This window comes from Lepus europaeus, chromosome 13 (genome assembly GCF_033115175.1).
Source record: "Lepus europaeus isolate LE1 chromosome 13, mLepTim1.pri, whole genome shotgun sequence".
Classification (NCBI taxonomy): domain Eukaryota; kingdom Metazoa; phylum Chordata; class Mammalia; order Lagomorpha; family Leporidae; genus Lepus; species Lepus europaeus.
In genome coordinates, this window is record NC_084839.1 from 72,274,222 (window position 1) to 72,294,488 (window position 20,267).

The window sequence follows — 20,267 nt, forward strand, 5'->3', positions numbered from 1 at the left end:
ATGGGGGAAAAACAAAAACACCCGGACTCTTTATATTGTGTACAACATGTGTCTTCAAAAAACATTCACACAGACTTACTGAGTTTTCATTTTCATTTCAGTAGTTCTATAAAAGTTAGCAGTCAACTCTTTCCTTTTGTGGTCTGTAGTATCGCAAATTTGCTTTTGGAAAAACGTACACATTAATTGCCCATGTTTAGAATTGGAGACAGAATCACTCGACCAGGAAAATAAAAATAAAAAGAAATCAAAAAAGAACAGACAGCATTTTAAAGGAAAAATAAAACAAGAGATTGAAATAAAGTCTGTGAGTTGCACACACCTAACAAGAAAAACTGTACTGTCTCCCCCACTTCCCACCCTCCACCCCGTTGATTTGCCCCGTGTGGTTCTCCAGCCCTGGAACCATGCAGTGTAGAAAAACCAAATATACAAACAAATCTATTGATGGCTAGGGTGAAATCTATTTTTATAAGAACTTGACACTCTTTTACTATTTACATCCGAGAGCATTTCTGTCTCATATTTTAATGCAAAGAATGTTTTGTAGTTCTCCCGGTCATGCTGCTAGTACATCTGCTGCTGTCTTGAAGGGTTTCTGCTTTTCTCTCTGCACAAACGTTTTGTCAGGATTGATGAGCTTGCTGGACTGCGCGATGTGCGATACCCACTCTCCTTTAAGATGAAAGCCCGCCCTTCCCCCAGGCAACTTCCCCAATGAAGAGTAGGTTTCAGTGTTAGTTTGTTATTCTCTCCAGATAAATTGCAGGTGTTGCCGACCTGGTGATGGTGGCAATAAAGCTGTGGTCTCGACCTAGCTCCAGGCTGGGGCTTTCGTCCTGCTCGGGAGATACTGTCTCATAGCCCTTGTTGACATGGAGTGGCTGGTGAGCCTGGCAGTACCCGATCACAGGCTGGTCATAGCTGTAATATGGCAAGGGCTTCACGTGGTGAGGCATCTGCATATGGGAAACAGAAAGATGAATTGTCTGGTTACTAAAATGCTTTGGAAAGAAAAGACAAACTCCCCAGAGTCTTTCTTTGTTCTGTATGCGCTGTTTCAAGTCATTGACTACAATGCAACCTCTAATAAACTAATGATGAACATTTTTATTACTATTTAACTCATTTTGTACAGCATATATATCTCTCTATATACATATTTTTTGCACAGAGTAAACATCTTTTGATTTCATTTTCCAAGATCTTTCAACATTTCTATCTTCTGTCTTGCAAGGCATTTCCATATTGACAAAAATAAATGCTCATCAATATAGGATTTTAAAATATATTATGTACATCTACACGCTTGACTGCAGACATTACAAGACAGGGAGGAGCTACCTGTTGTAATATGGCATGATATATTATTATGTGGAAAAAAGTTAAGCTGCAAGAGAGAGTGCACTATCACATGTAAATATATATATAAATATATATATTGTATATAATTACATGATTCATTTCTCATTTCACATAATTCAAATCTTTATTGTTGTAATTTATAACTTTTGTTTATTAAATCCCATAGATTATTTGGCTTGCAAATATTGGTTCAAATAACTCTAGAATCATGGGGGAAGGAACATTTTTGTGTTCATTAATATTCATTAATATGTTACTATTTGTTTTTATGTTAACAAGTCAAATATGTATCTAATGTTACTATAAAAGACCTGGATGGTCATGTATGGAAATTCCCTTAGTAGGAAAAGTAGATAATGTTATATGAATTTTGATTCCCTGGGCAGGGTTTATTCAACCACAAATTTCTGATCAAGGAAAACGTATCCCAAATGTAGAAAAAGGAGAAAGATGATTTCTGAATTCTTGCTGTCACACTGGCAGATCTGTCATAACCTGCTGGATCCGATCTGACACCGTTGAACAATCCACAGAAGATGAAGGTGCACCTGCTTCGCTGCACTGTAAAGCTGGAGGTTGTGGTAGCTTTTAAACTCCTGCCCCAGTTCCAATTCCATTTCTGTTGTTGGGTTTTAGGATCCTGGGGCTGGGGCTTTCCAAATTGCATTTCTGGTTCCTACATCTCCTTGTAGGACTTCGCCAGTGGAGAGTGAGGGCAAGGTGTAGAGGAGAGAGGGAACTGCTCCCAGTATAGGCTTCCTCTGTTTATTCTTGCTCCCAAACACCACTCTATGTTGGCTGTATCAGTTTCTGGCTTGAATAGCAGATGGTCTCTCTTGGTCATCTCCCGGCACCTGCAGCATTGCCAGCATCTGATCTCATCAGACTCCTCTCAGAGGCACCAGGACTGACACCAGAGAAGGAGGAGGTGTAATTTCCCCCAAGCTCTTCTCCTGGCTTCTATATTTTCAGGATTCCAATACCTTCTTTTATTTCCTCAGTCTCAGATGTGGAAGGGTTCACAGCCACTTCCTGCAGCTGCGGTTTTTGTGATACTGTGGCACTATTTTAGCCTTTGCCTTAACAGCTAATAACGTTATATCCAGTTGGCAATTCTTTATAGAATCTTTTTGTTAAAATAACTGATTCACTGTCTCCTAACTGGATTATGGCTGACTTTCTGTTAAATTACAGGAATTTAGCTCTGCTGTTTAATAATTTGGTAGAGAAGTTAAGTACCAGAGGTTTTATGGCCTAATTAATCTGTAGGAAGTCAACTAGCTTTAAGTCTCATTTAGCAAACTTGTTTTCAGAAGTCATCCCTCCACATACTATAAGTCCCTCAAATGTTCTTCAGGCTAGCACGATGGTTTTCATTCTGGTATTCTCATTAATGCGATGAATAGAATTTCGACACAAATAAAAGTCACCTCATATTTTATAAGATCTAGATTAAAGCACTGTTTTCTATGTAAGATCAAAACTCATTAGTAGATTATGAAATCAGTTTAGTGCATCAAGATAAGCATTTTAAAAAATAACTAGAATATTGAGTATATGGTAAGTTGCACTGTTTAAATTTATGTGCATGCATCAGTGTGTGTATTGGGTCATACTGTGGATTTTTATTTGGAATTGAAAATCACAGTAAAATATTTTAAAAAATACTTTATCATGGTTGGATGATAATTTTTTTAATTTAAAACTGTTTTTAAGGTTTAACTATGTGAGGAGAGAGAGAGAGAGTTCCCATCTTCTGTTTCCCTAAATGCCCACAATAGCCAGAGGTTGGCCTGGTGGGACTGAAGACAGGAGCTAGGAATTCAATCCAGGTCTCCCATATGGGTAGGAGGAGTCAATTACTTAGTCCATCACCACATTAGCAGAAAGCTGGAAACAGGAACCTGAGCCAGGATTCAAATCCAGGTCCCATTGATGAGATACAGGCATCTCAACCAGAATCTAAATAACTTGGCCAAACACCCACTCCCTTCTACAGTTCCTTTTAAGTGACTAGCAATGGGATGGATAAATGCCAAGTTCACTTTTGCTAAGTCATTGTTTCCTACAATGAATTTGAAAATTAAACCAATATTGCTTTGCTTTGTTTAATGTCACACATTGACTTCTAATGGAAGGCAAACATTATTTTCAGCAACTCTTTTAAGAAAAAGAGAATTTCTTGTAAAACAAGATGAGAAACATCATAAATCTTGAATGAATTATTCTTAAAGATTTGAAAAATGCACATACTAAATCAAAGTTAGATTGATGCTTTTGACGTTAGGCATTGATTTATATGATGACATTGAGAGCAATAAAAAAGTGTAAGGCAACAGGGGCAACTTACTAGTTACTAAATGTAAAGTTAGGTCTAATCTACCTCACCCCAAATATATAGATTTTCAAAAAACACGTCTTATTAATTTAGACCTCTCTATATATATCAGTACATATCCAGACATGAAATGTTTGTCAGCAAGTTCAATTTTAGGAAATTTAAAGATATTTTACAGTGTGTCAGATAGGTAGAGATATGTGTGATTGGTGTCACAGGTCACACAACCCTGAAAAAGCAGAGAAATGGAGCCAACACTTCGCTGTGACATTTCACCAAGATGAAATTTTGGAGAGGATCTTCCAAAGAGTATTGTAGTTCACTTTTAGTTTTTGTTGTTAATAGGTGGAGTAGCATACCTCAAAAACATCCTAAAAATTTTAACAAATGATTTCCAAATGACAGTAACACTTACTGGGTACACAACATTTGTTCCACAAATCATTTAAAGGAGTAACTTATCTTTTCCACAATAGCCAAATTACTCCATGGTGTCAAAAGCCACTTTATGTAGGAGTTGTGGTTCTGCTCAGTGTCTTATGTCACCATGTATGCTTCCCCCATGTTTCTCCAGTCATTGCAATAGCAGATGCTTTGGTCCACAAGCGTATTTAAGCAGTGAGCATGTGAAAGCGTTGGGGACTTACAGATTCTTCTGCACAGCCAGGTTAATCTGCAATAGCTCAAATGTGAATATCGCTGAATTCCTAATATGTACTGAAAGCCCTTAAATTTAAACTATAGTGGGAGAGGACAATTTCATTGCTAGGAAATCATGGTAATTGTCTGCAAATTAATTTGACTGAAATGTCACGGAAGCTGCATTAACCACAGAACTTTAGGTTTAAATAGAACAACATATCTGAACTCAGAAAATTTGTTTTGCTCTAAGAGTTGGACTAGCTTATTTATTGTTTTTGCTGAGAGATTTGACACAGGCATAGAATCTCTTCCACGTTGGCAACCTTCATAATGTTCCCTCCTGCACAAGCAACCAAAGGCAAGAATTCAAAAGCCAAATAAATTGGCAAGCTTTAAAAGGGTATCTGATATGTTTGTTCATTTACTCTTAAAACCTATTCTTTAGGGCACTATGTAATCAATTGAATTTGTGGTTTCTGAGCAGCTAAGAGACTGAGGTCTTGTACTTTATAGTAATAATGTACAGTACATTAACCACCTGGGTCCCTGTGTGTATCATTGTTTCTTTTCCAGTAGTCAAAACAAAGTATCCTTAAGTTCCACTTAATGCGGATTTGGTATTTTTGTAAATGTGTTCTCAGAGCTTTCCCAAATGGTCCCAAATGTTCCAGCAGCTCTCTGATGGACTCTACTCTGGAGCACAACACTGTTTAAGGATGTTCTTATTAGCATGCTTGACTACTCATTGTCTGCATCGGCAGCTGCACTTTATTTACAGATAACGGGTGTTTTACATAGAATAAAGTTAAGAGAGTGGGGGATATATTATACCATACTGAAATTCTGCCACTTGCTTCACGGAATGATATGCACACTGTAACCTTCATCACTTTTAAACTTTTCTTTTACAGAAGCATATTTTATAACCAAGTCTGAGGCAAGTTACAAAGGAGAACCATTATTATGACTAATTACAAATCACTTGAATCCTCTTGAGTTTCCTGTGACTCCTTTGGAAATAGGGACAATAGTGACACCTCATTTACCTTTATAAATTTCAGATAACCTTAGACATGTTCCTAGATTCTCAAGAAAGAAGGAAGGCACTGAAAGGACAAATTCATATTACACTTCTAATGAGCCCTCACTGTGTCTCTCCTGGAAATGTGCCTTGCCTTTTGTCTTACTTTCCTATTCAGAGGGATGCAGACATGAGTGGGTCACAAGGTAGCTCAATAACCACAATTTGCAGTCCTATTTGGTGCACTAAGAAGTTTAGAAACCTCAGTGCATATTCTAAAAATGTCATTTTTCCTTTTTCCAGATTATGATTTTCTTCCAACACCCCTAAAGAAGCAAAAGACAAAATATTCCTCTCAAGCACAGGAGCTAGCCGTGTTAGAGACTCAAAGAGAAGTCAAGGAAAGAGAATTTTTCGAATCTTCAAAGGAAGGACAAAATTACAGAGGTATGTGGGGAGCTTTAAAAACTGAAAAGTAATTCACATCCTATATTTTTATATCTATAAAATTTATATCTAAAATGAGAAATGAATATGTCTATATACTAAATGTGACAGCAATATGAAATGGACTCTTGATATATGTGATCATGAAAGGCTTTTGAAGTTCAGTGTTGTTATGAGCATGAAATTACAATATTGTTAACCCTCTTTTCTCAAAGGTATTAGCATTAGTCTTAAGTAGTTTAAGAGACTGATCATTCTAAAATTATCTTGAACTATCATTAGTCTTATTTATTAACTTTTCATGAACATTGTTCACATTTCAGTATGAGTTCTTTCAATTGAAGTCATAAAAACTTGATTTTCAATTTCCTAAATGGCATTTGGTGTCTAATTTCCAGAATTAAAGGGTAGTGGCTGACTACTCAGACCCTTTAAAAGTACCATCATATAAATCCAGATGAAGAATTCAATACAGTTGAATTGCTTAATGAAGGTGGACATTTGGTTTATTGGAAGTGAAATTGATTAAAAAGGAAGGGCAAGAGCCTAAATGAATATGTGACTTTGACTTCATTCTATTTATTACATTAGTATGTGACAAGAATGAACAGGAGAAAAGTGCATGGAAGCAATTTTAGCTGGTGTTATTTTTTCTAGGAATTTTGACTAAAGCTGATAAAACTTCAACTCATTTTAGTTGGATAAAGGGAAAACTTAAATACTTTCTTGTATTGCAAGAGCCTAATCTGAGGGACAAGACAAGGCAACAGTGACTTTAAATAACAACTGAAAAGGGAATGTGAATGTTGACAGGTTTCCCTGAAGTAAACCTGCTTGATAATCCTAGTTCTTTATCTTCATATTCTGACTACCAAACAGCTACCCGTGCATAATCAAACACTGACTATCATGGCTCCCAACTCTTACAGCTTCTAAGCACGACAGAATGCACCAGGGCAATTATTATTCCAGTTCCTGTCTTCAATAGGTGGAGTCTACTTACGCAGCCTTGAATACAGACTGGCCTTGTGATTTCTCTTAGCCAAGAGGACACAGTGACAGTGACATGTTAGCATCCCTGGAACCCAGTCTGGCTCGCCACCATGGCAACATGTCAGGTTATTCTGTCAGTGGATAGAAGGTCATGCAGAGTAACTGTTATCTTCAACTACCATTCTCCATTTCTATCCACAGGAACTCATCACAAGCCCAGGAGCCCAGGAGCAAAAACCCAGTAGGCCTCAGATGAGGACTCTTAGCCAAACCCTGCTTGTAAGGAGAAAAGGCACAGAATACAGAGGAGGCAGGGTACGAATTTATGCCCAGGTTAGATTTACTCAGAGAAAATAAATCTGCAGAGATGGGTGACCAACTGCCAGTGTGCACAGACAGACATGTGGCAGAGGGCCCAGATCCCAGCAGGCTGGGCTTTTTTACATCTTAGGAGGGCTAGGGGTGGGGATGGCAGTAGGGGACAGCAGGCGGAGGTGAATTCCTCCAGACAAGGTTTTTCTAGTGGCTTCTGGGCTTCCACACCTGGGGAAGAATGTGGGGGGTGGTGTCTAAAGACAATAGGGTGTTAGATTGCATTGACATTCCATCTATCCACCTTGTACTGCCTCAGATTCACATACCTGGCCTCTTTGTTAAACTACAAGTTTTCATGTAGTTTTATTCATACAGTAAAACCAATATAGTATCTTCTACTGCCAGAGATGGATTGTGTTATGTGGTCTCTGGGATCACTCCCAGAAACACATGAAAAGATCTCAATTATTTTGACTTAGCTACTTATCACCAAACCAACTTACTATACTTACAGAGTTCAAATACTGAGATTGGCTAATATTTGAACCAAGTTTGGATGGAAGAAATTGTAAAGAGAATGGGTGCAGACCTTTGGTGCAGCAGTTAAGATACCATTGGGATGGCCAAATTCCATATTGCAATGCCTCAGTTTAAGTCCTGGCTGAGCTCCCAAATCAACTTCCTGCTAATATGCCCCTTGGGAGGCAGCAAGTGATGATTCAAGTACTTTCTACCTGTCACCTGCACTGAGTTCCTGGTTCCCCGCTGCGGCCTAGTACAGCTTTGGCATAGCAGACATTTGGAGAGTGAATTCAATTACTCACCAGGTGGGAGATCTCTGTCACATTGCCTTTGAATAAAATAAATAATTTTTTTAAAAGACTCTAGGCAAAAAACAGTTCACTGTTTTAATGACCAGAAAACCAAACCAACAAAACCTTCCACAAAAACAAAGAAACAAAGAAACAAAAACCTGGGGCCAGCGCTGTGGTGCAGCGGGTTAACGTCCTGGCCTGAAGTGCCATTGTCCCTTATGGACGCTGGTTCTGATTCCAGCTCTCTGCTGTGGCCTGGGAAAGCAGTGGAAGATGGCCCAAAGTCTTGGGCCTCTGCACCCGCGTGGGAGACCAGGAAGGAAGCTCCTGGCTTCCGGCCTCAGATCAGCGCAGTTCAGGCAGTTGCAGCCAATTGGGGAATTAACCAACATAAGGAAGACCTCTTTCTCTCTCTCTCCCTTCCCTTCTCTCTCTGTGTAACTCTGACTTTCAAATAAATAAATAAATCTTAAAAAAAAAAAGAAACAAAAACCACAAGAATTCCTCACAGATAGAATATAAGATGGAAGATATAATTATGTGATATTTGTAATTAAATAATTTTGTGCCCTCTCTATAAGATATCATTATGCCATTATTTTTATTAGGTAATTTTATGCCACCTGTCCTCATGACAAAAATCTTGAGCCACTACACTGAGCTGTAAAATTGACAGTTTCCACAAACCCCTGTCTTCAGTCTGTTTTCAAGTGAGAAGATGAAATTAACAATCACCTTCTATTGATTTTGCCTTTTGAATTTTGAATATCTGAAGATATTTACAGCATAAAGAATGGTACAAGGTAAGTAAGGAATCTAAATAAAGTTTTTTGACTTAAATATTTAATCCCATTCTACAAAGAAACATTCTTTCTTTAAAGGCAGACTTGCTTCTTAGAAAGTACCAATATTATAAGCATTAATTTCTATTAATTAAAAAGTATAATTTTCACTGACATGGCATTTATGTGTAAAATATTAAATAGCTTATTTTAAAACATTATTTTGAAAAACTTCAAAAATAGATTTTTAACCTGCTCATCACAAAAGAGTGATAAATTTGGTAAGGTGATGAGTGTGCTAATTAACTTGACTGATCCTTTCTAGAATGAGTATGTAGTTAAAGATATCATATTTTATCCCATAAATACATACAATTATTATTTGCCAATTAAAATATAAAATCAAAATATTTTGAACTCAAGAAAGAATAACTCTTCTTTATGTATACTTGAGCCTTAATCTTTGATTACTAGCTCTCCAGTTTACCATTCAAATTAAAAAAAGTCTTTTTAAAGATTTATTTTATTTGAAAGGCAGAGATAGAGAGAATAGAAGAAAGAGAGGGAGAGAATATTCCAATTGCTAGTTCCCTCCCCAAATGGCAGCAGCTGTCAGGGCTGGTCTAGGTCAAAGCCAGGAGTAAAGAGTCTCTGGGTCTCCTTCCTGGGTTCAGGGGCCCAAGCATTCAGGCCATCTTCTGCTGCTCTCCTAAGCACATCAGCAAGGAGCTGGATGGGAAGTGGAGCAGCTAAGACTCAAACTGGTCCTGATATAGGATGCTGGCATTGCAGGCAGAGGCTTAACATTCTATGCCACAGCACCAATCTCAAGGGATTTTTTTTTTAAAACATAGGGTATTTTTAGTTTTTTGTTTGCTTTTGTTATCACCAAATTTCTCCAAGTTAGGAGAATGGTGTAAAGGGAAATTTTACTGGCATTTTAATTCAATGCAGTTCTAGGAAAATACTGATTTGGACTGGAGAAAGATTGTTTATAGAGCATGAATCCACTGCCAGCTTAGAATGTTCAAGACTAGTGAGGAAAAGAAGGATAAGACAAGACTTTTTTCTTCCTTTTTAAATTTCCTTTTTGACAAAGGAACAGTGTATATATTTAGGGAGTACCATATGATGCTAGGATGTATGTTTACAGTGTGGAATCACTAATCAGAGTAACAGACCCTCACCTTACATACTTACCATGTTTGGATGTTGGAAACATATGAAATCTACTCTTTTAGAAGGCAAAGTTGTGAGTTATTTACTCCCTGCCCATGAGTAAAATTCTAGAGAGTCTTAGAAGTCGAGAGAGAAGAGGAACCCAGATGTCACTCCCAGGTCCACGTTCATGGAACATGAAGGAAAGTAAAGGTATGGTTGAACCAGAAACCTTCTCTTCTATTTAAAGGAGATGGTGAAGGCTAGGCATTTAGCCTAATGGCTAAGAAGCCTTCCCCCCACATAAGAGTACCTAAATTTGATTCCAAGCTGCAGCTCCTGATTGCAACTTTTTTTTTTAAAGATTTATTTATTTATATGAAAGTCAGAGTTACATAAATAGAGAAGGAGAGGCAGAGAGAGAGAGAGCTCTTCCATCGCTGGTTCACTCCCCAGTTGGCCACAATGGCTGGAGCTGCACTGATCTGAAGTCAGGAGCTTCTTCTGGGTCTCCCTCGTGGGTGCAGGGGCCCAAGGACTTGGGCCATCTGCTGCTGCTTTCCCAGGCTATAGCAGAGAGCTGGATCGGAAGTGGAGCAGCTGGGACTCGAACCAGCATCCATATGGGATGCCGGCACTGCAGGCGACGGCTTAACCCTCTACACTACAGTGCCGGCCCCTCCAACTTCTTAGTAATGCAGATGCTGGGAGGCATTGGTGATAGCTCAGCAATGGGATTCCTGTCACTCACGTGGGATTTCTGCATCATTTTTCTGGTTCTTGGCTGTCCCCAACAATTACAGGTCCCAGCATATGGAACATCTTTTAACTGGTAAGTTCAGCTGACTTTCTTCAACAAAATCTCTACTTATTGTTGAACTGCCTTATTCAACTTATTCAATGTGCTTATTGTTGAACTGTTCAACTCCTTCTCTCCCCCACAACTGTCCCATCAACTAGTTCATTAACCAAACAAAACTTTTCTTTAAAAAAGATGCCTGGGCCGACGCCATGGCTTAACAGGCTAATCCTCTGCCTTGTGGCATCAGCACACCGGGTTCTAGTCCCAGTCGGGGTGCTGGATTCTATCCCGGTTGCCCCTCTTCCAGGCCAGCTCTCTGCTATGGCCCAGGAAGGCAGTGGAGGATGGCCCAAGTTCTTGGGCCCTGCACCCGCATGGGAGACTGGGAGAAGTGCCTGACTCCTGGTTTAGGATCAGTGTGATGCACCGGCCGCAGCGGCCATTGGAGGGTGAACCAACGGCAAAAAAGAAGACCTTTCTGTCTCTCTCTCTCTCACTATCCACTCTGCCTGTCAAAAAAAAAATTAATTAATTAAAAAAATAAATAAATAAATAAAAGAAGAGGAGAGAAAAGAAATTACATTCTCAGGGAGAGTTAGGGAGAAAACCGCAGTAGAACTTCTATGGAATAGGAGGAATGCCATGGATCTGTGTGCAAGGTGCATGAACCCGGCCAGACACAGCACAGAGCAGGAAGCCAGAGAAAGCACCAGCTTCGGAGACTGAGGTGAGATCAGATTGCAGCAACCTGTGCCACTGGTGATATAACCAGAGGGAATTGTGGCATGCGTCCACATTGGAGCCCTAAACGGGAGAGGGTACCATGGAAAAAAGGGGCTTCTCTCACCCCATGCCCCCACAACAGCATCTGGCTGGGGGCTGAGAGGGTGGGTGCCATTTTGGGCAGAAGCAGAAGCTGGGGAAGCCATTGTGCGCATGCACAGCCATGGGCTGAGACAAGACGCTATCTTTTGCATGGTACTGGCAGCAGCAGTTCTGGGGCAACCAGCAGGGAGAAGGCAACCTTCAGCCCACGGCCCCTGTGTACACGTGTGATCTAGAAATTCTAGCAGAGGGAAAAATCCATGTTCCCCACCTACTTTGAGTCTGGCTGGGAGGACTGACGGGGGGTGGACACCCACCTAGAACTGTGAGGTGCCCCCAGCCTCCCAGCATCTCACAAGCTCTGGGGCTCAAACTGCCTAGGCGGAGCACCTACAGTCAGCTGGCTCTGGGAACATCTGCTTCTCTGGGGACTGGACAGTCTAGCAGTGTGGACGGGATCCCACAGTCTGTGACTGTGGGAGAATTGTGTGCTGAGACTGGGGATTCTGAGACTGCATTAGAGGGGGCAAAGGGTGATTGGTCACCACATTCTCAGAGCTCCCTATTGTCTGGGGTGGGTCACCACGGCAGGATCTGAACTCACAATGAGGACTTAACAGTTCCTTTGTGTAGTTCGTGTGGAAGCAAGGATGAGTACTACACCCACTGAGGACAAATACTCAGACACTAAGAAACCTTGGAAGAGAGGAGTAAGGGTCTGATTAAGCTACCAGAGGTGACCAACCACACCGAACTTGGGTGTCTCCCTGGATCCCTGACAAGAGCTTCCTGGCCACACCCAGCACACAACTCCAAATATTCATTAAGACATAGAAGCAAAATACAAAGACAAAAGCCATCAAAGAAAAACCCCATCTGTCCCCATAAATGCCTAAAAATAAATGCAGAAATTCAAGAAACAGGATTAAGGACAACATGACCCCCACCAAAGGAACACAACAACACTTCCATATTAGAATGTGAAGATGAAGAGACTAATGAAATGCCTGAAACATAATTGAAAAGATTAATCATAGGATTACTTAAAACCAATCAGAATTATACACATAAATTAAAGAAATCCATACATGAGATGCCTGAAAAATTTTCCCATGAAACTGAGATTTTAAAAAGAAATCAAATAGAATTTTAGAAATGGAGAATTCAACACATCAAATAAAAAATGCAGTGGAAAACCTTCACAGCTGACTCACAAGATTATCCAAGCTAGAGAAGAGATCTTTGGACATTTTTCAGTCAGACCAACACCCCATTTTCATCAAAGGACAGATCACTTGAAAATAAACAACAGAACTAATCGATACTATGGACCAAATGGACCTAATTGATACCTACAAAACTTTTCATCCCTCAGTTGCAAAATATACGTTCTTCTCATCAGTGTTAAGAAAAGAGTTGCAGATTGGTGCTTCCTTACACGGGGCACCAAAATGTTAGGAAAAGAATCGCAGAATAGAGAAAATAAATCTACAAAGGTGGGTGATCAACTGCCTGCCCGTACAAGATGGAGCATGTAGCAGAAGGCCCAACCCCCAGGGGCTGGGCCTCTTTAAGGAGAGCTAGGGCTGAGGTGGGGGTAAGGGGCAGCAGGGAGGAGAATTCCAGGAACTGGGAGAGGCCTTGGGAACCTGGAAAATAATGCAGGGTGGGGTATGAAGGCAATAGTGTTTGAGACCCAACTGATTTTCAAGGGCAAAGAATACATTCCAAAGTTTATCTCTTTTGGGCAATGGGGGAGAATGGATGAGGCTTATGTCCTTGTTCCATCAATCAGTGCATGGAAATTTCTCTAGGATAGACCATGTGTTAGGCCATAAAGCAAGTCTCAGCAAATTCAAAAAAATCTAAATCATAACCATGCAGCTTCTCTGACCACAATGGATTGAAGCTGGAAATCAACAACTCAAGAATCTCTAGAGCATATGCAAACACATGGAGACTGAACAACATGCTCCTGAATGAACAGTGGGTCATAGAAGAAATCAGAAGAGAAATTAAAAAAAATTCTGGAAACAAATGAAGATGACCACACAACATATCAAAACTTTTGTGATACAGCAAAAGCAGTGTCAAGAGGAAAGTTTTATAACAATTGGATCCTATGTCAAGAAATTGGAAAGGCACCAGATAAATGAGCTATCAAAGCATCTCAAGGACCTAGAAAAACAACAACAAACCAATCCCAGAATTAGGACAGAAAAATAAATGAAATTAGCCAATAAACAAAATTAAAACCAAAAAATAATACAAAAGATCAGTGAAAAGAAGAGCTGGTTTTTTGAAAAAACAAAAACAAAAACAAAAAAAAAAACAAAAACAAAATTGCTATATCATTGCTGATGAAACAAAGACATAAGCCTTAGCATTCTTGTTCATTGCTCTAAATATAGATAAACATTGGAATTTATTCTTTGCCCTTGAATCTCAATTGGGTCTCACACCCTATTGCCTTCATACCCCACCCTCCAAGGCCACCTGAGAGACCAGTTCCAGGTATTCACCTCTGCCTGCTGTCCCCTACCCCACCCCCATTTCTAGCCCTCCTGAAATATAAAAAGGCCCAACCCTGGGGGTCAGGGCCTTCTGCCACATGTTCCAAAAGGTGTACACTGGCAGTTGGTCACCCACATCTGTGAATTTATTTTCTCTGAATAAATTCGGTCTGGCTGCAAATTTGTACACTGCCTCCTCTATATTCCACATTTCTTTTCCTAACAGATACCACAAAACTGAAAAGAATCATTATGACTTAGTACAAAGAGTTGTGTGCCAACAAACTGAGAAACCTAGAAGAAATGGATAGATTCCTGGACACATAAAATCTACCAAAATTGAATCATGAAGACAGAGAAAACCTAAACAGACCAAGAACCAAGATGGAGATTGAATCAGTAATAAAGACCATCTCAACAAAGAAAGGCCCAAGATTGGGTGGCTCCATTGCTGAATTCTACCAGACATTTAAAAAAACACTAAGTCCAAATTTTCTCAGGCTGTTCAAAACAACTGAGAGGGAGAGAATCCTCCCAAATTCCTTTTATGGAACCTGAATCACTTTCATTGCTAACCCAGGAACAGATACAACAGAGAAAGAGAACTACACACCAATATCCCTGATGAACATAGATGCAAAAATCCTCAACAAAATATTAGTTAATGAAATCCAATAACATATCAGAAAGATTATTCACCTGGACCTAGTCTGATTTATCCCTGGTATGGAGGGGTGGTTCAACATTTGCAAGTCAATAACTATGATATATCACAATAACAAACTATAGAACAAAACCATATGATCATTTCAATAGATGCAGGAAAAGCATTTGATGAAATACAACATCCTTTCATGATAAAAACCTTAAGCAAAATGGGGAAAGAAGGAATGTTCCTCAACACAATCAAGGCAATGTATGACACACCCACGGCCATCATCTTACTGAATTGGGATAAGTTGGAAGCATTCCCACAAAGACAGAACCAGACAAGGATGCCTGTTCTCCCCATTGCTTTTCAATATAATCCTGGAAGTTTGACCAGAGCCATTAGGCAAGAAAAAGGAATCAAGGGATACAAATTGGAAAAGAGGAAGTCAAACTATCCCTATTTGGAGATACCATGATTCTATATTTAGGGTATGCAAAAGGTTCTGCTGAGAGACTATTGGAACTCATAAAAGAGTTTTATGAAGTGGTAGATATAAAATTAACACAAAATCTATAACCTTTGCATACACAAAGCCATGGCTGAAAAAGAACTAAAATCAATCTCATTTATAATACTACAAAAAATCAAATACCTTGGAATAAATTTAACCCAGGTCGTAAAGGGTGTCTATGATGAAAATTATAGAAGACACACACAAAAAAATGGAAAAATCTTCCATGTTCATGGATTGGATGAATCAATATCTTCAAAATTTCCATACTACCAAATGCAATTTACAGATTCAATGCTATCTCTATCAAAATACCAATGACATTCCTCTCAGATCTAGAACAAACAATGCTAAAATCCATTTGGAAAGCACAAGAGAGTCTAGAGAGCTAAAGCAATCTTAGAAAACAAAAACAAAGCTGGAGGCATTACAATACCAGATTTCAGTACATACTATAGGGCAGTTATAATCAAAACATCCTGGTACTGGCACAAAAATAGATGTGTAGACATATGGAACAGAATAGAAACTTGCAAAATCAATCCACACATCTGCCACCAACTGATTTTGACAAAAGAGGGAAAAATCAATCCCTGGAGGAAGAATAGGCTCTTCAACAAATGGTGCTGGTAAAACTGGATCTCTGCATGCTGAATTATGAAGCAAGACCCCTACCTTACACCTTACACAAAAATCTACTCAAAATGGATCAAAGACTTTTATCTATGATGTAATACCATCAAATTACTAGGTAACATTGGGGAAACTCTGAAATTCATTTAATAGGCAAAAAACTTCTTGGAAAAGACCCCAGAAGCACAATCAAAGCCAAAATGGACAAATGGTATTACATCAAGCTGAGAAGCTTCTACACTGCAAAAGAAACACTAAGCAAAGTGAATAGGCAACCAATAGAAAATATTTGCAAACTATACAACTGATAAAGTGTTAATATTCAGTTTCTACAGAAAGCTCAGGAAGTCAACAACAACAACAAAAAAATCCAGTGACGAAATGGCAAAGGACTTGAACAGGCATTTTTTCAAGAGAGGAAATTCAAATGGCCAACAGACACATGAAAAAATGCTCAGGATCCTAGCCATCAGGGAAGGCAAATCAAAACTACAGTGAGATTTTTACCTCACTCCAGTTAGAATGGCTGTCATATAGGATTCAACAACAAAGGCTGGTGAGGAAGTGTGGAAAAAGGTGCCCTTTCCACTGTTGCTAGGAATGTAAACCAGTACAGTCATTATGGAAGACAGTATGGAGATACCTTAGAAATCTGAATATAGATCTGCTATATGATCCAGCCATCCCACTCCTGGGAATTTACCCAAAGGAAAAGAAATCAGCAAATGAAAGAGTTATCTGTAACCCCATGGTTATAGCAGCTCAATTCACAATAGCTAGGATGTCCATCAACCCAGATGTCCATCAATTGATGATTCAATAAAGAAATTACGGCATATTTATACTAGGAGTTACTATTCAGCAGTAAAATAAATATGAAATCCTGTCTTTGGCAACAAAATGGATGCAACTGGAAATCATTATACTTAGTGAAATAAACCAGTCCCAAAAAGACAGATATTTTATGTTTTCCCAGATCTGTGGTAATTAATAGATTACCTAAAATGTAATATATTTGAGTGAAAAGCATACTTTGAGATGTGATGATTGTTTACAGTTCTTGTCTGTTTGGTTGAGGAACAGTGCTTTTTTCTTCATACTATTTGCTGAATTCTTTACTTAGTGTAAGGTTAACATTACAAGTATCAAGTAAACTGAAAATAGATATTCATTAAAATTAACAGAGATAATAAGAGAGGGTATAGAAAGAAGGTTTGGCACATGGGCGGGAAGGAGGATAGGGTGGGAAGTATCACTATGTTCCTAAATATGTATGTATGAAATACATGAAACGTGTATTCCTTAAATAAAAGAATAAAAAGAGGCCCATGCAACCAATGGCATTCTAATACTAGAAATACTTAAACCTCCCTTCTAGAAAGTGGCTATTATAGGGAAGAATCAGTCTTTAGAAATAAGAAATATTCAAGAACTCAAGAGAAGATGACAAACTCCAAGGGATTACAGGAAATGAAAAAATATACTAAAAATCAATAGTAAAAGAAAAATTTTAAAATGCATTCTCATTGAATTTGGTCATTTAATTTTGCTAAGATATATAATAGGTGTTCACATGTTTTTCAATGAAAGGATAATAACAATCTAAGTATCCCTGAATTTTTACTGTGAAGAAAGAATAAGTAGTAGTGTGAAAAAATAATCTATTAGTAGTTGTTAAATAATTCATTAACGTTATTGACATTTGTTTTAGAAAATCTTCAAAGGAAAACAAAAAGGTAATGTAATGGTGCAGTGTGATAACTGTGTGTGTGTGTGTGTGTATAGAGGATAAAATGTACATAGGTATATAAAAATTATGGAAAAATGGAATTAAAATGTTTATTTGGGTGCAAAAGCCTTGAAATCTGTGCATTTTTTAATAATATATATTCTCTGTGAACTGATTGAAGACCTCCCATATATGGGAGGTCGTATATGAAATATATAATATCAAACACAGTAGATGCTGGATTCTTATATTGATTGAAGTATTTAGACCATTTTAAACTTAAGTTCTGACAAGTTACTCTGTACCATTTGTTCTTCCTCGTTCTGTCCTTATTTAAAGGTGTAAATGTGTACTATTTGTGCACTTACGCTTGTCCAAATTTTAACTTTTAAGTCAGTCAAGGGATAACAGAACGGAACATCCACTTGCATCTTTATGGCTCTCCTAGCAGGACAAGTTGTCTATGAGGTGTCCAGAGAGTTGATTAAGTTAATGAATGAGGTGCTATCAGTTCTTTGAAGTTAGCTTTGACTCCATTAACTGTGAAGCTTATTACATTAGCAGCACTCTCAGCATTCAGTGAGGTTTTGGGCTAATGAGCTGGATTAATTAGCTGGTATTAATTTTCAAAGGCTTTTTCTTTTGTAGCTCTGGACCCTGAAATAAGAACAGTAAGGGCTCCCCAATAATGCTTTGTAGGCAAACATACTACTTAAACAAATTTACATAAATTTGCCTTCCAAGTATTTAAATTAAATTGTGATTAAATTTCTTATAGTCACAAACTTTTATAAAGCAGAACTGCATAACCCATGGCAAAAGTTCAGAATCAACTGATGAACACACATAGAAGCATATTCCAGAAAAATGTCAAAAAATTGTCAGCATATTCAAGGGAATAATTACCTTGATTCTAACATAGTTTAAACAGAACTTCTTGGGAGACAAACAGTTCCTAACACAAAGAAGTATTAAGGTATGTTTACTTACAAAATAGGAGAAGCTTACTTAGAAAATGCAATTAAAATTTTCATTCTGATGGAATATATTGCAGAGTTGCATGGCAGAGTGGTACATCAATAATATTGGTCTCATATTTTAAGTAAAATGAGTAAAGGTCTAGGTTAATACCTGGATCTCTGCCATGCGATGTATACCATTAATGATTCAATATATAAAAGTAAACTTGTCATCATGAATTAACCATTTGTCTATTCATTCAACATGGCAAATATTTATCTCAGGGTTTGGCAAAGTGTTTTTTATAATGTTCCAGTAGTAAATATTTTGAGCTTGCCACATATACAATGCCTATACTAACAAGTGAACTCTACAACAGCCACTCAATTCTGTTTCTACAATGTGAGCTTAGATATAGATAAATTGTAAATGAATAAGCATGGCCTAGTTTCAATAAAACTTTATTATGGACTCTCAATTTTGAATTTTATGTAATTTTCATATGTTAAAAAGTCTTAATCTTCCTTTGTTTTCAGTCATTAAAAAATAAAAATTATGTAGCTTCTGAATCAACTGTGAACTTCTTCTTGTACTGAGTGCTGAGTATAAAGAATGAAATAAGAGTTCTTTACTCAAAGCACTTATTAAGAACTGACAAAAGGAGATAGATCTGATTGCATTTCCTGTGTTTTAGGTTGCATAATCCAAATCAGGAAAGCGAGAGAGAAAAGTGCTACCAACAAGTAAGCACTGCAGATTCTCATGTGAGGATTCTGGTGCTCTCAGTGGATCCCAAACAAAGAGCTGGGCTCAGGCAACCCTGGTACTTGGAAGTCAGACTTGAACCTCCAGGTGGGAGTGCTGAAGTCAACATTCAGGTCATTGAGATCAAACACGCGCTAGCAGGATAAAAGCCCAGTGACCTTTCAGCAAAGATCTTACAGGACACTCTTAAGCCAGTCAAACTGCCCTGGGCATATGATAGCTTATAACACAAGGTCCAAAAGAACTTTGGTGATTGTGTAGAAGAGGTTAGGTTCATGGGTCATCTAATCATGAATGGGTTCCCTCCCCCTTTCTTCCTTCTGCTCCCAGCCTATGCAGAAGTTAAAAATAAGCCTTCTTTCTTTTTCTCAGTCTCATTATGCCTTCTCCTATACCCGGGCTTTTACACTCACCATTCTCCATGCCTGGGACTGGGACATCCTTTCACTTCGGTGCAATAGGCTATACTGGCCTCTTGAGGCTCAACTTAAATGTCATGTTTCTCGAGGGGCCTTCTTTAACCATATTTTAGATAACTAAAATGCAAACGCACTCAGATTCATGTATGTAAGCCACTCTGTTTCAGTTCCCTGTTTATTTTCTTCACAGCATGTATGAAAATCTTAAATATCCTTGAGGATCTATATCTTTGCTTATTTACTGTCTGTTTTCCCATGATGTCAGAGAACATTCCCGCTGACTTGCTGCTGGCATGCCTAAAATGCTTCAAAAGTACTATGTTAACAGAATGTATGAATTTATAACAGACATTTGTTAGAGAACTGAATTTGATTTGGAAGCAAGTTGCCCTATCCTTTTTTTTTTTTTTTTCTTTCTCTACTGTCTTCACCCATTTTCAGCTTCAAATGGAAGCAGTCTAGGATGAGAGGCAAACATTTTTGAGCTACAAACATTTGCAGGCCTGCATTGTAATGAGAGTTAAAGATAACAGAATGACTAAAGCTGCCCATGAACTTAAAGATCCTAAGGTCTAATATAGA

The 20,267-nt window shown here is 38.4% G+C and overlaps 1 protein-coding gene across 1 annotated transcript in view; it reads right to left on the reverse strand.

The window, feature by feature from the left end:
- Nucleotides 1-737: 737 nt before the first annotated feature.
- Nucleotides 738-20,267, reverse strand: part of LRRTM4 (leucine rich repeat transmembrane neuronal 4) — a 791,060-nt gene continuing 771,530 nt past the window's right edge. Inside the window, exon 2 of the mRNA XM_062208856.1 lies at nt 738-959. Coding sequence (XP_062064840.1) covers nt 738-959 — 222 coding nt within the window. The remainder of the gene's footprint in view (nt 960-20,267) is intronic.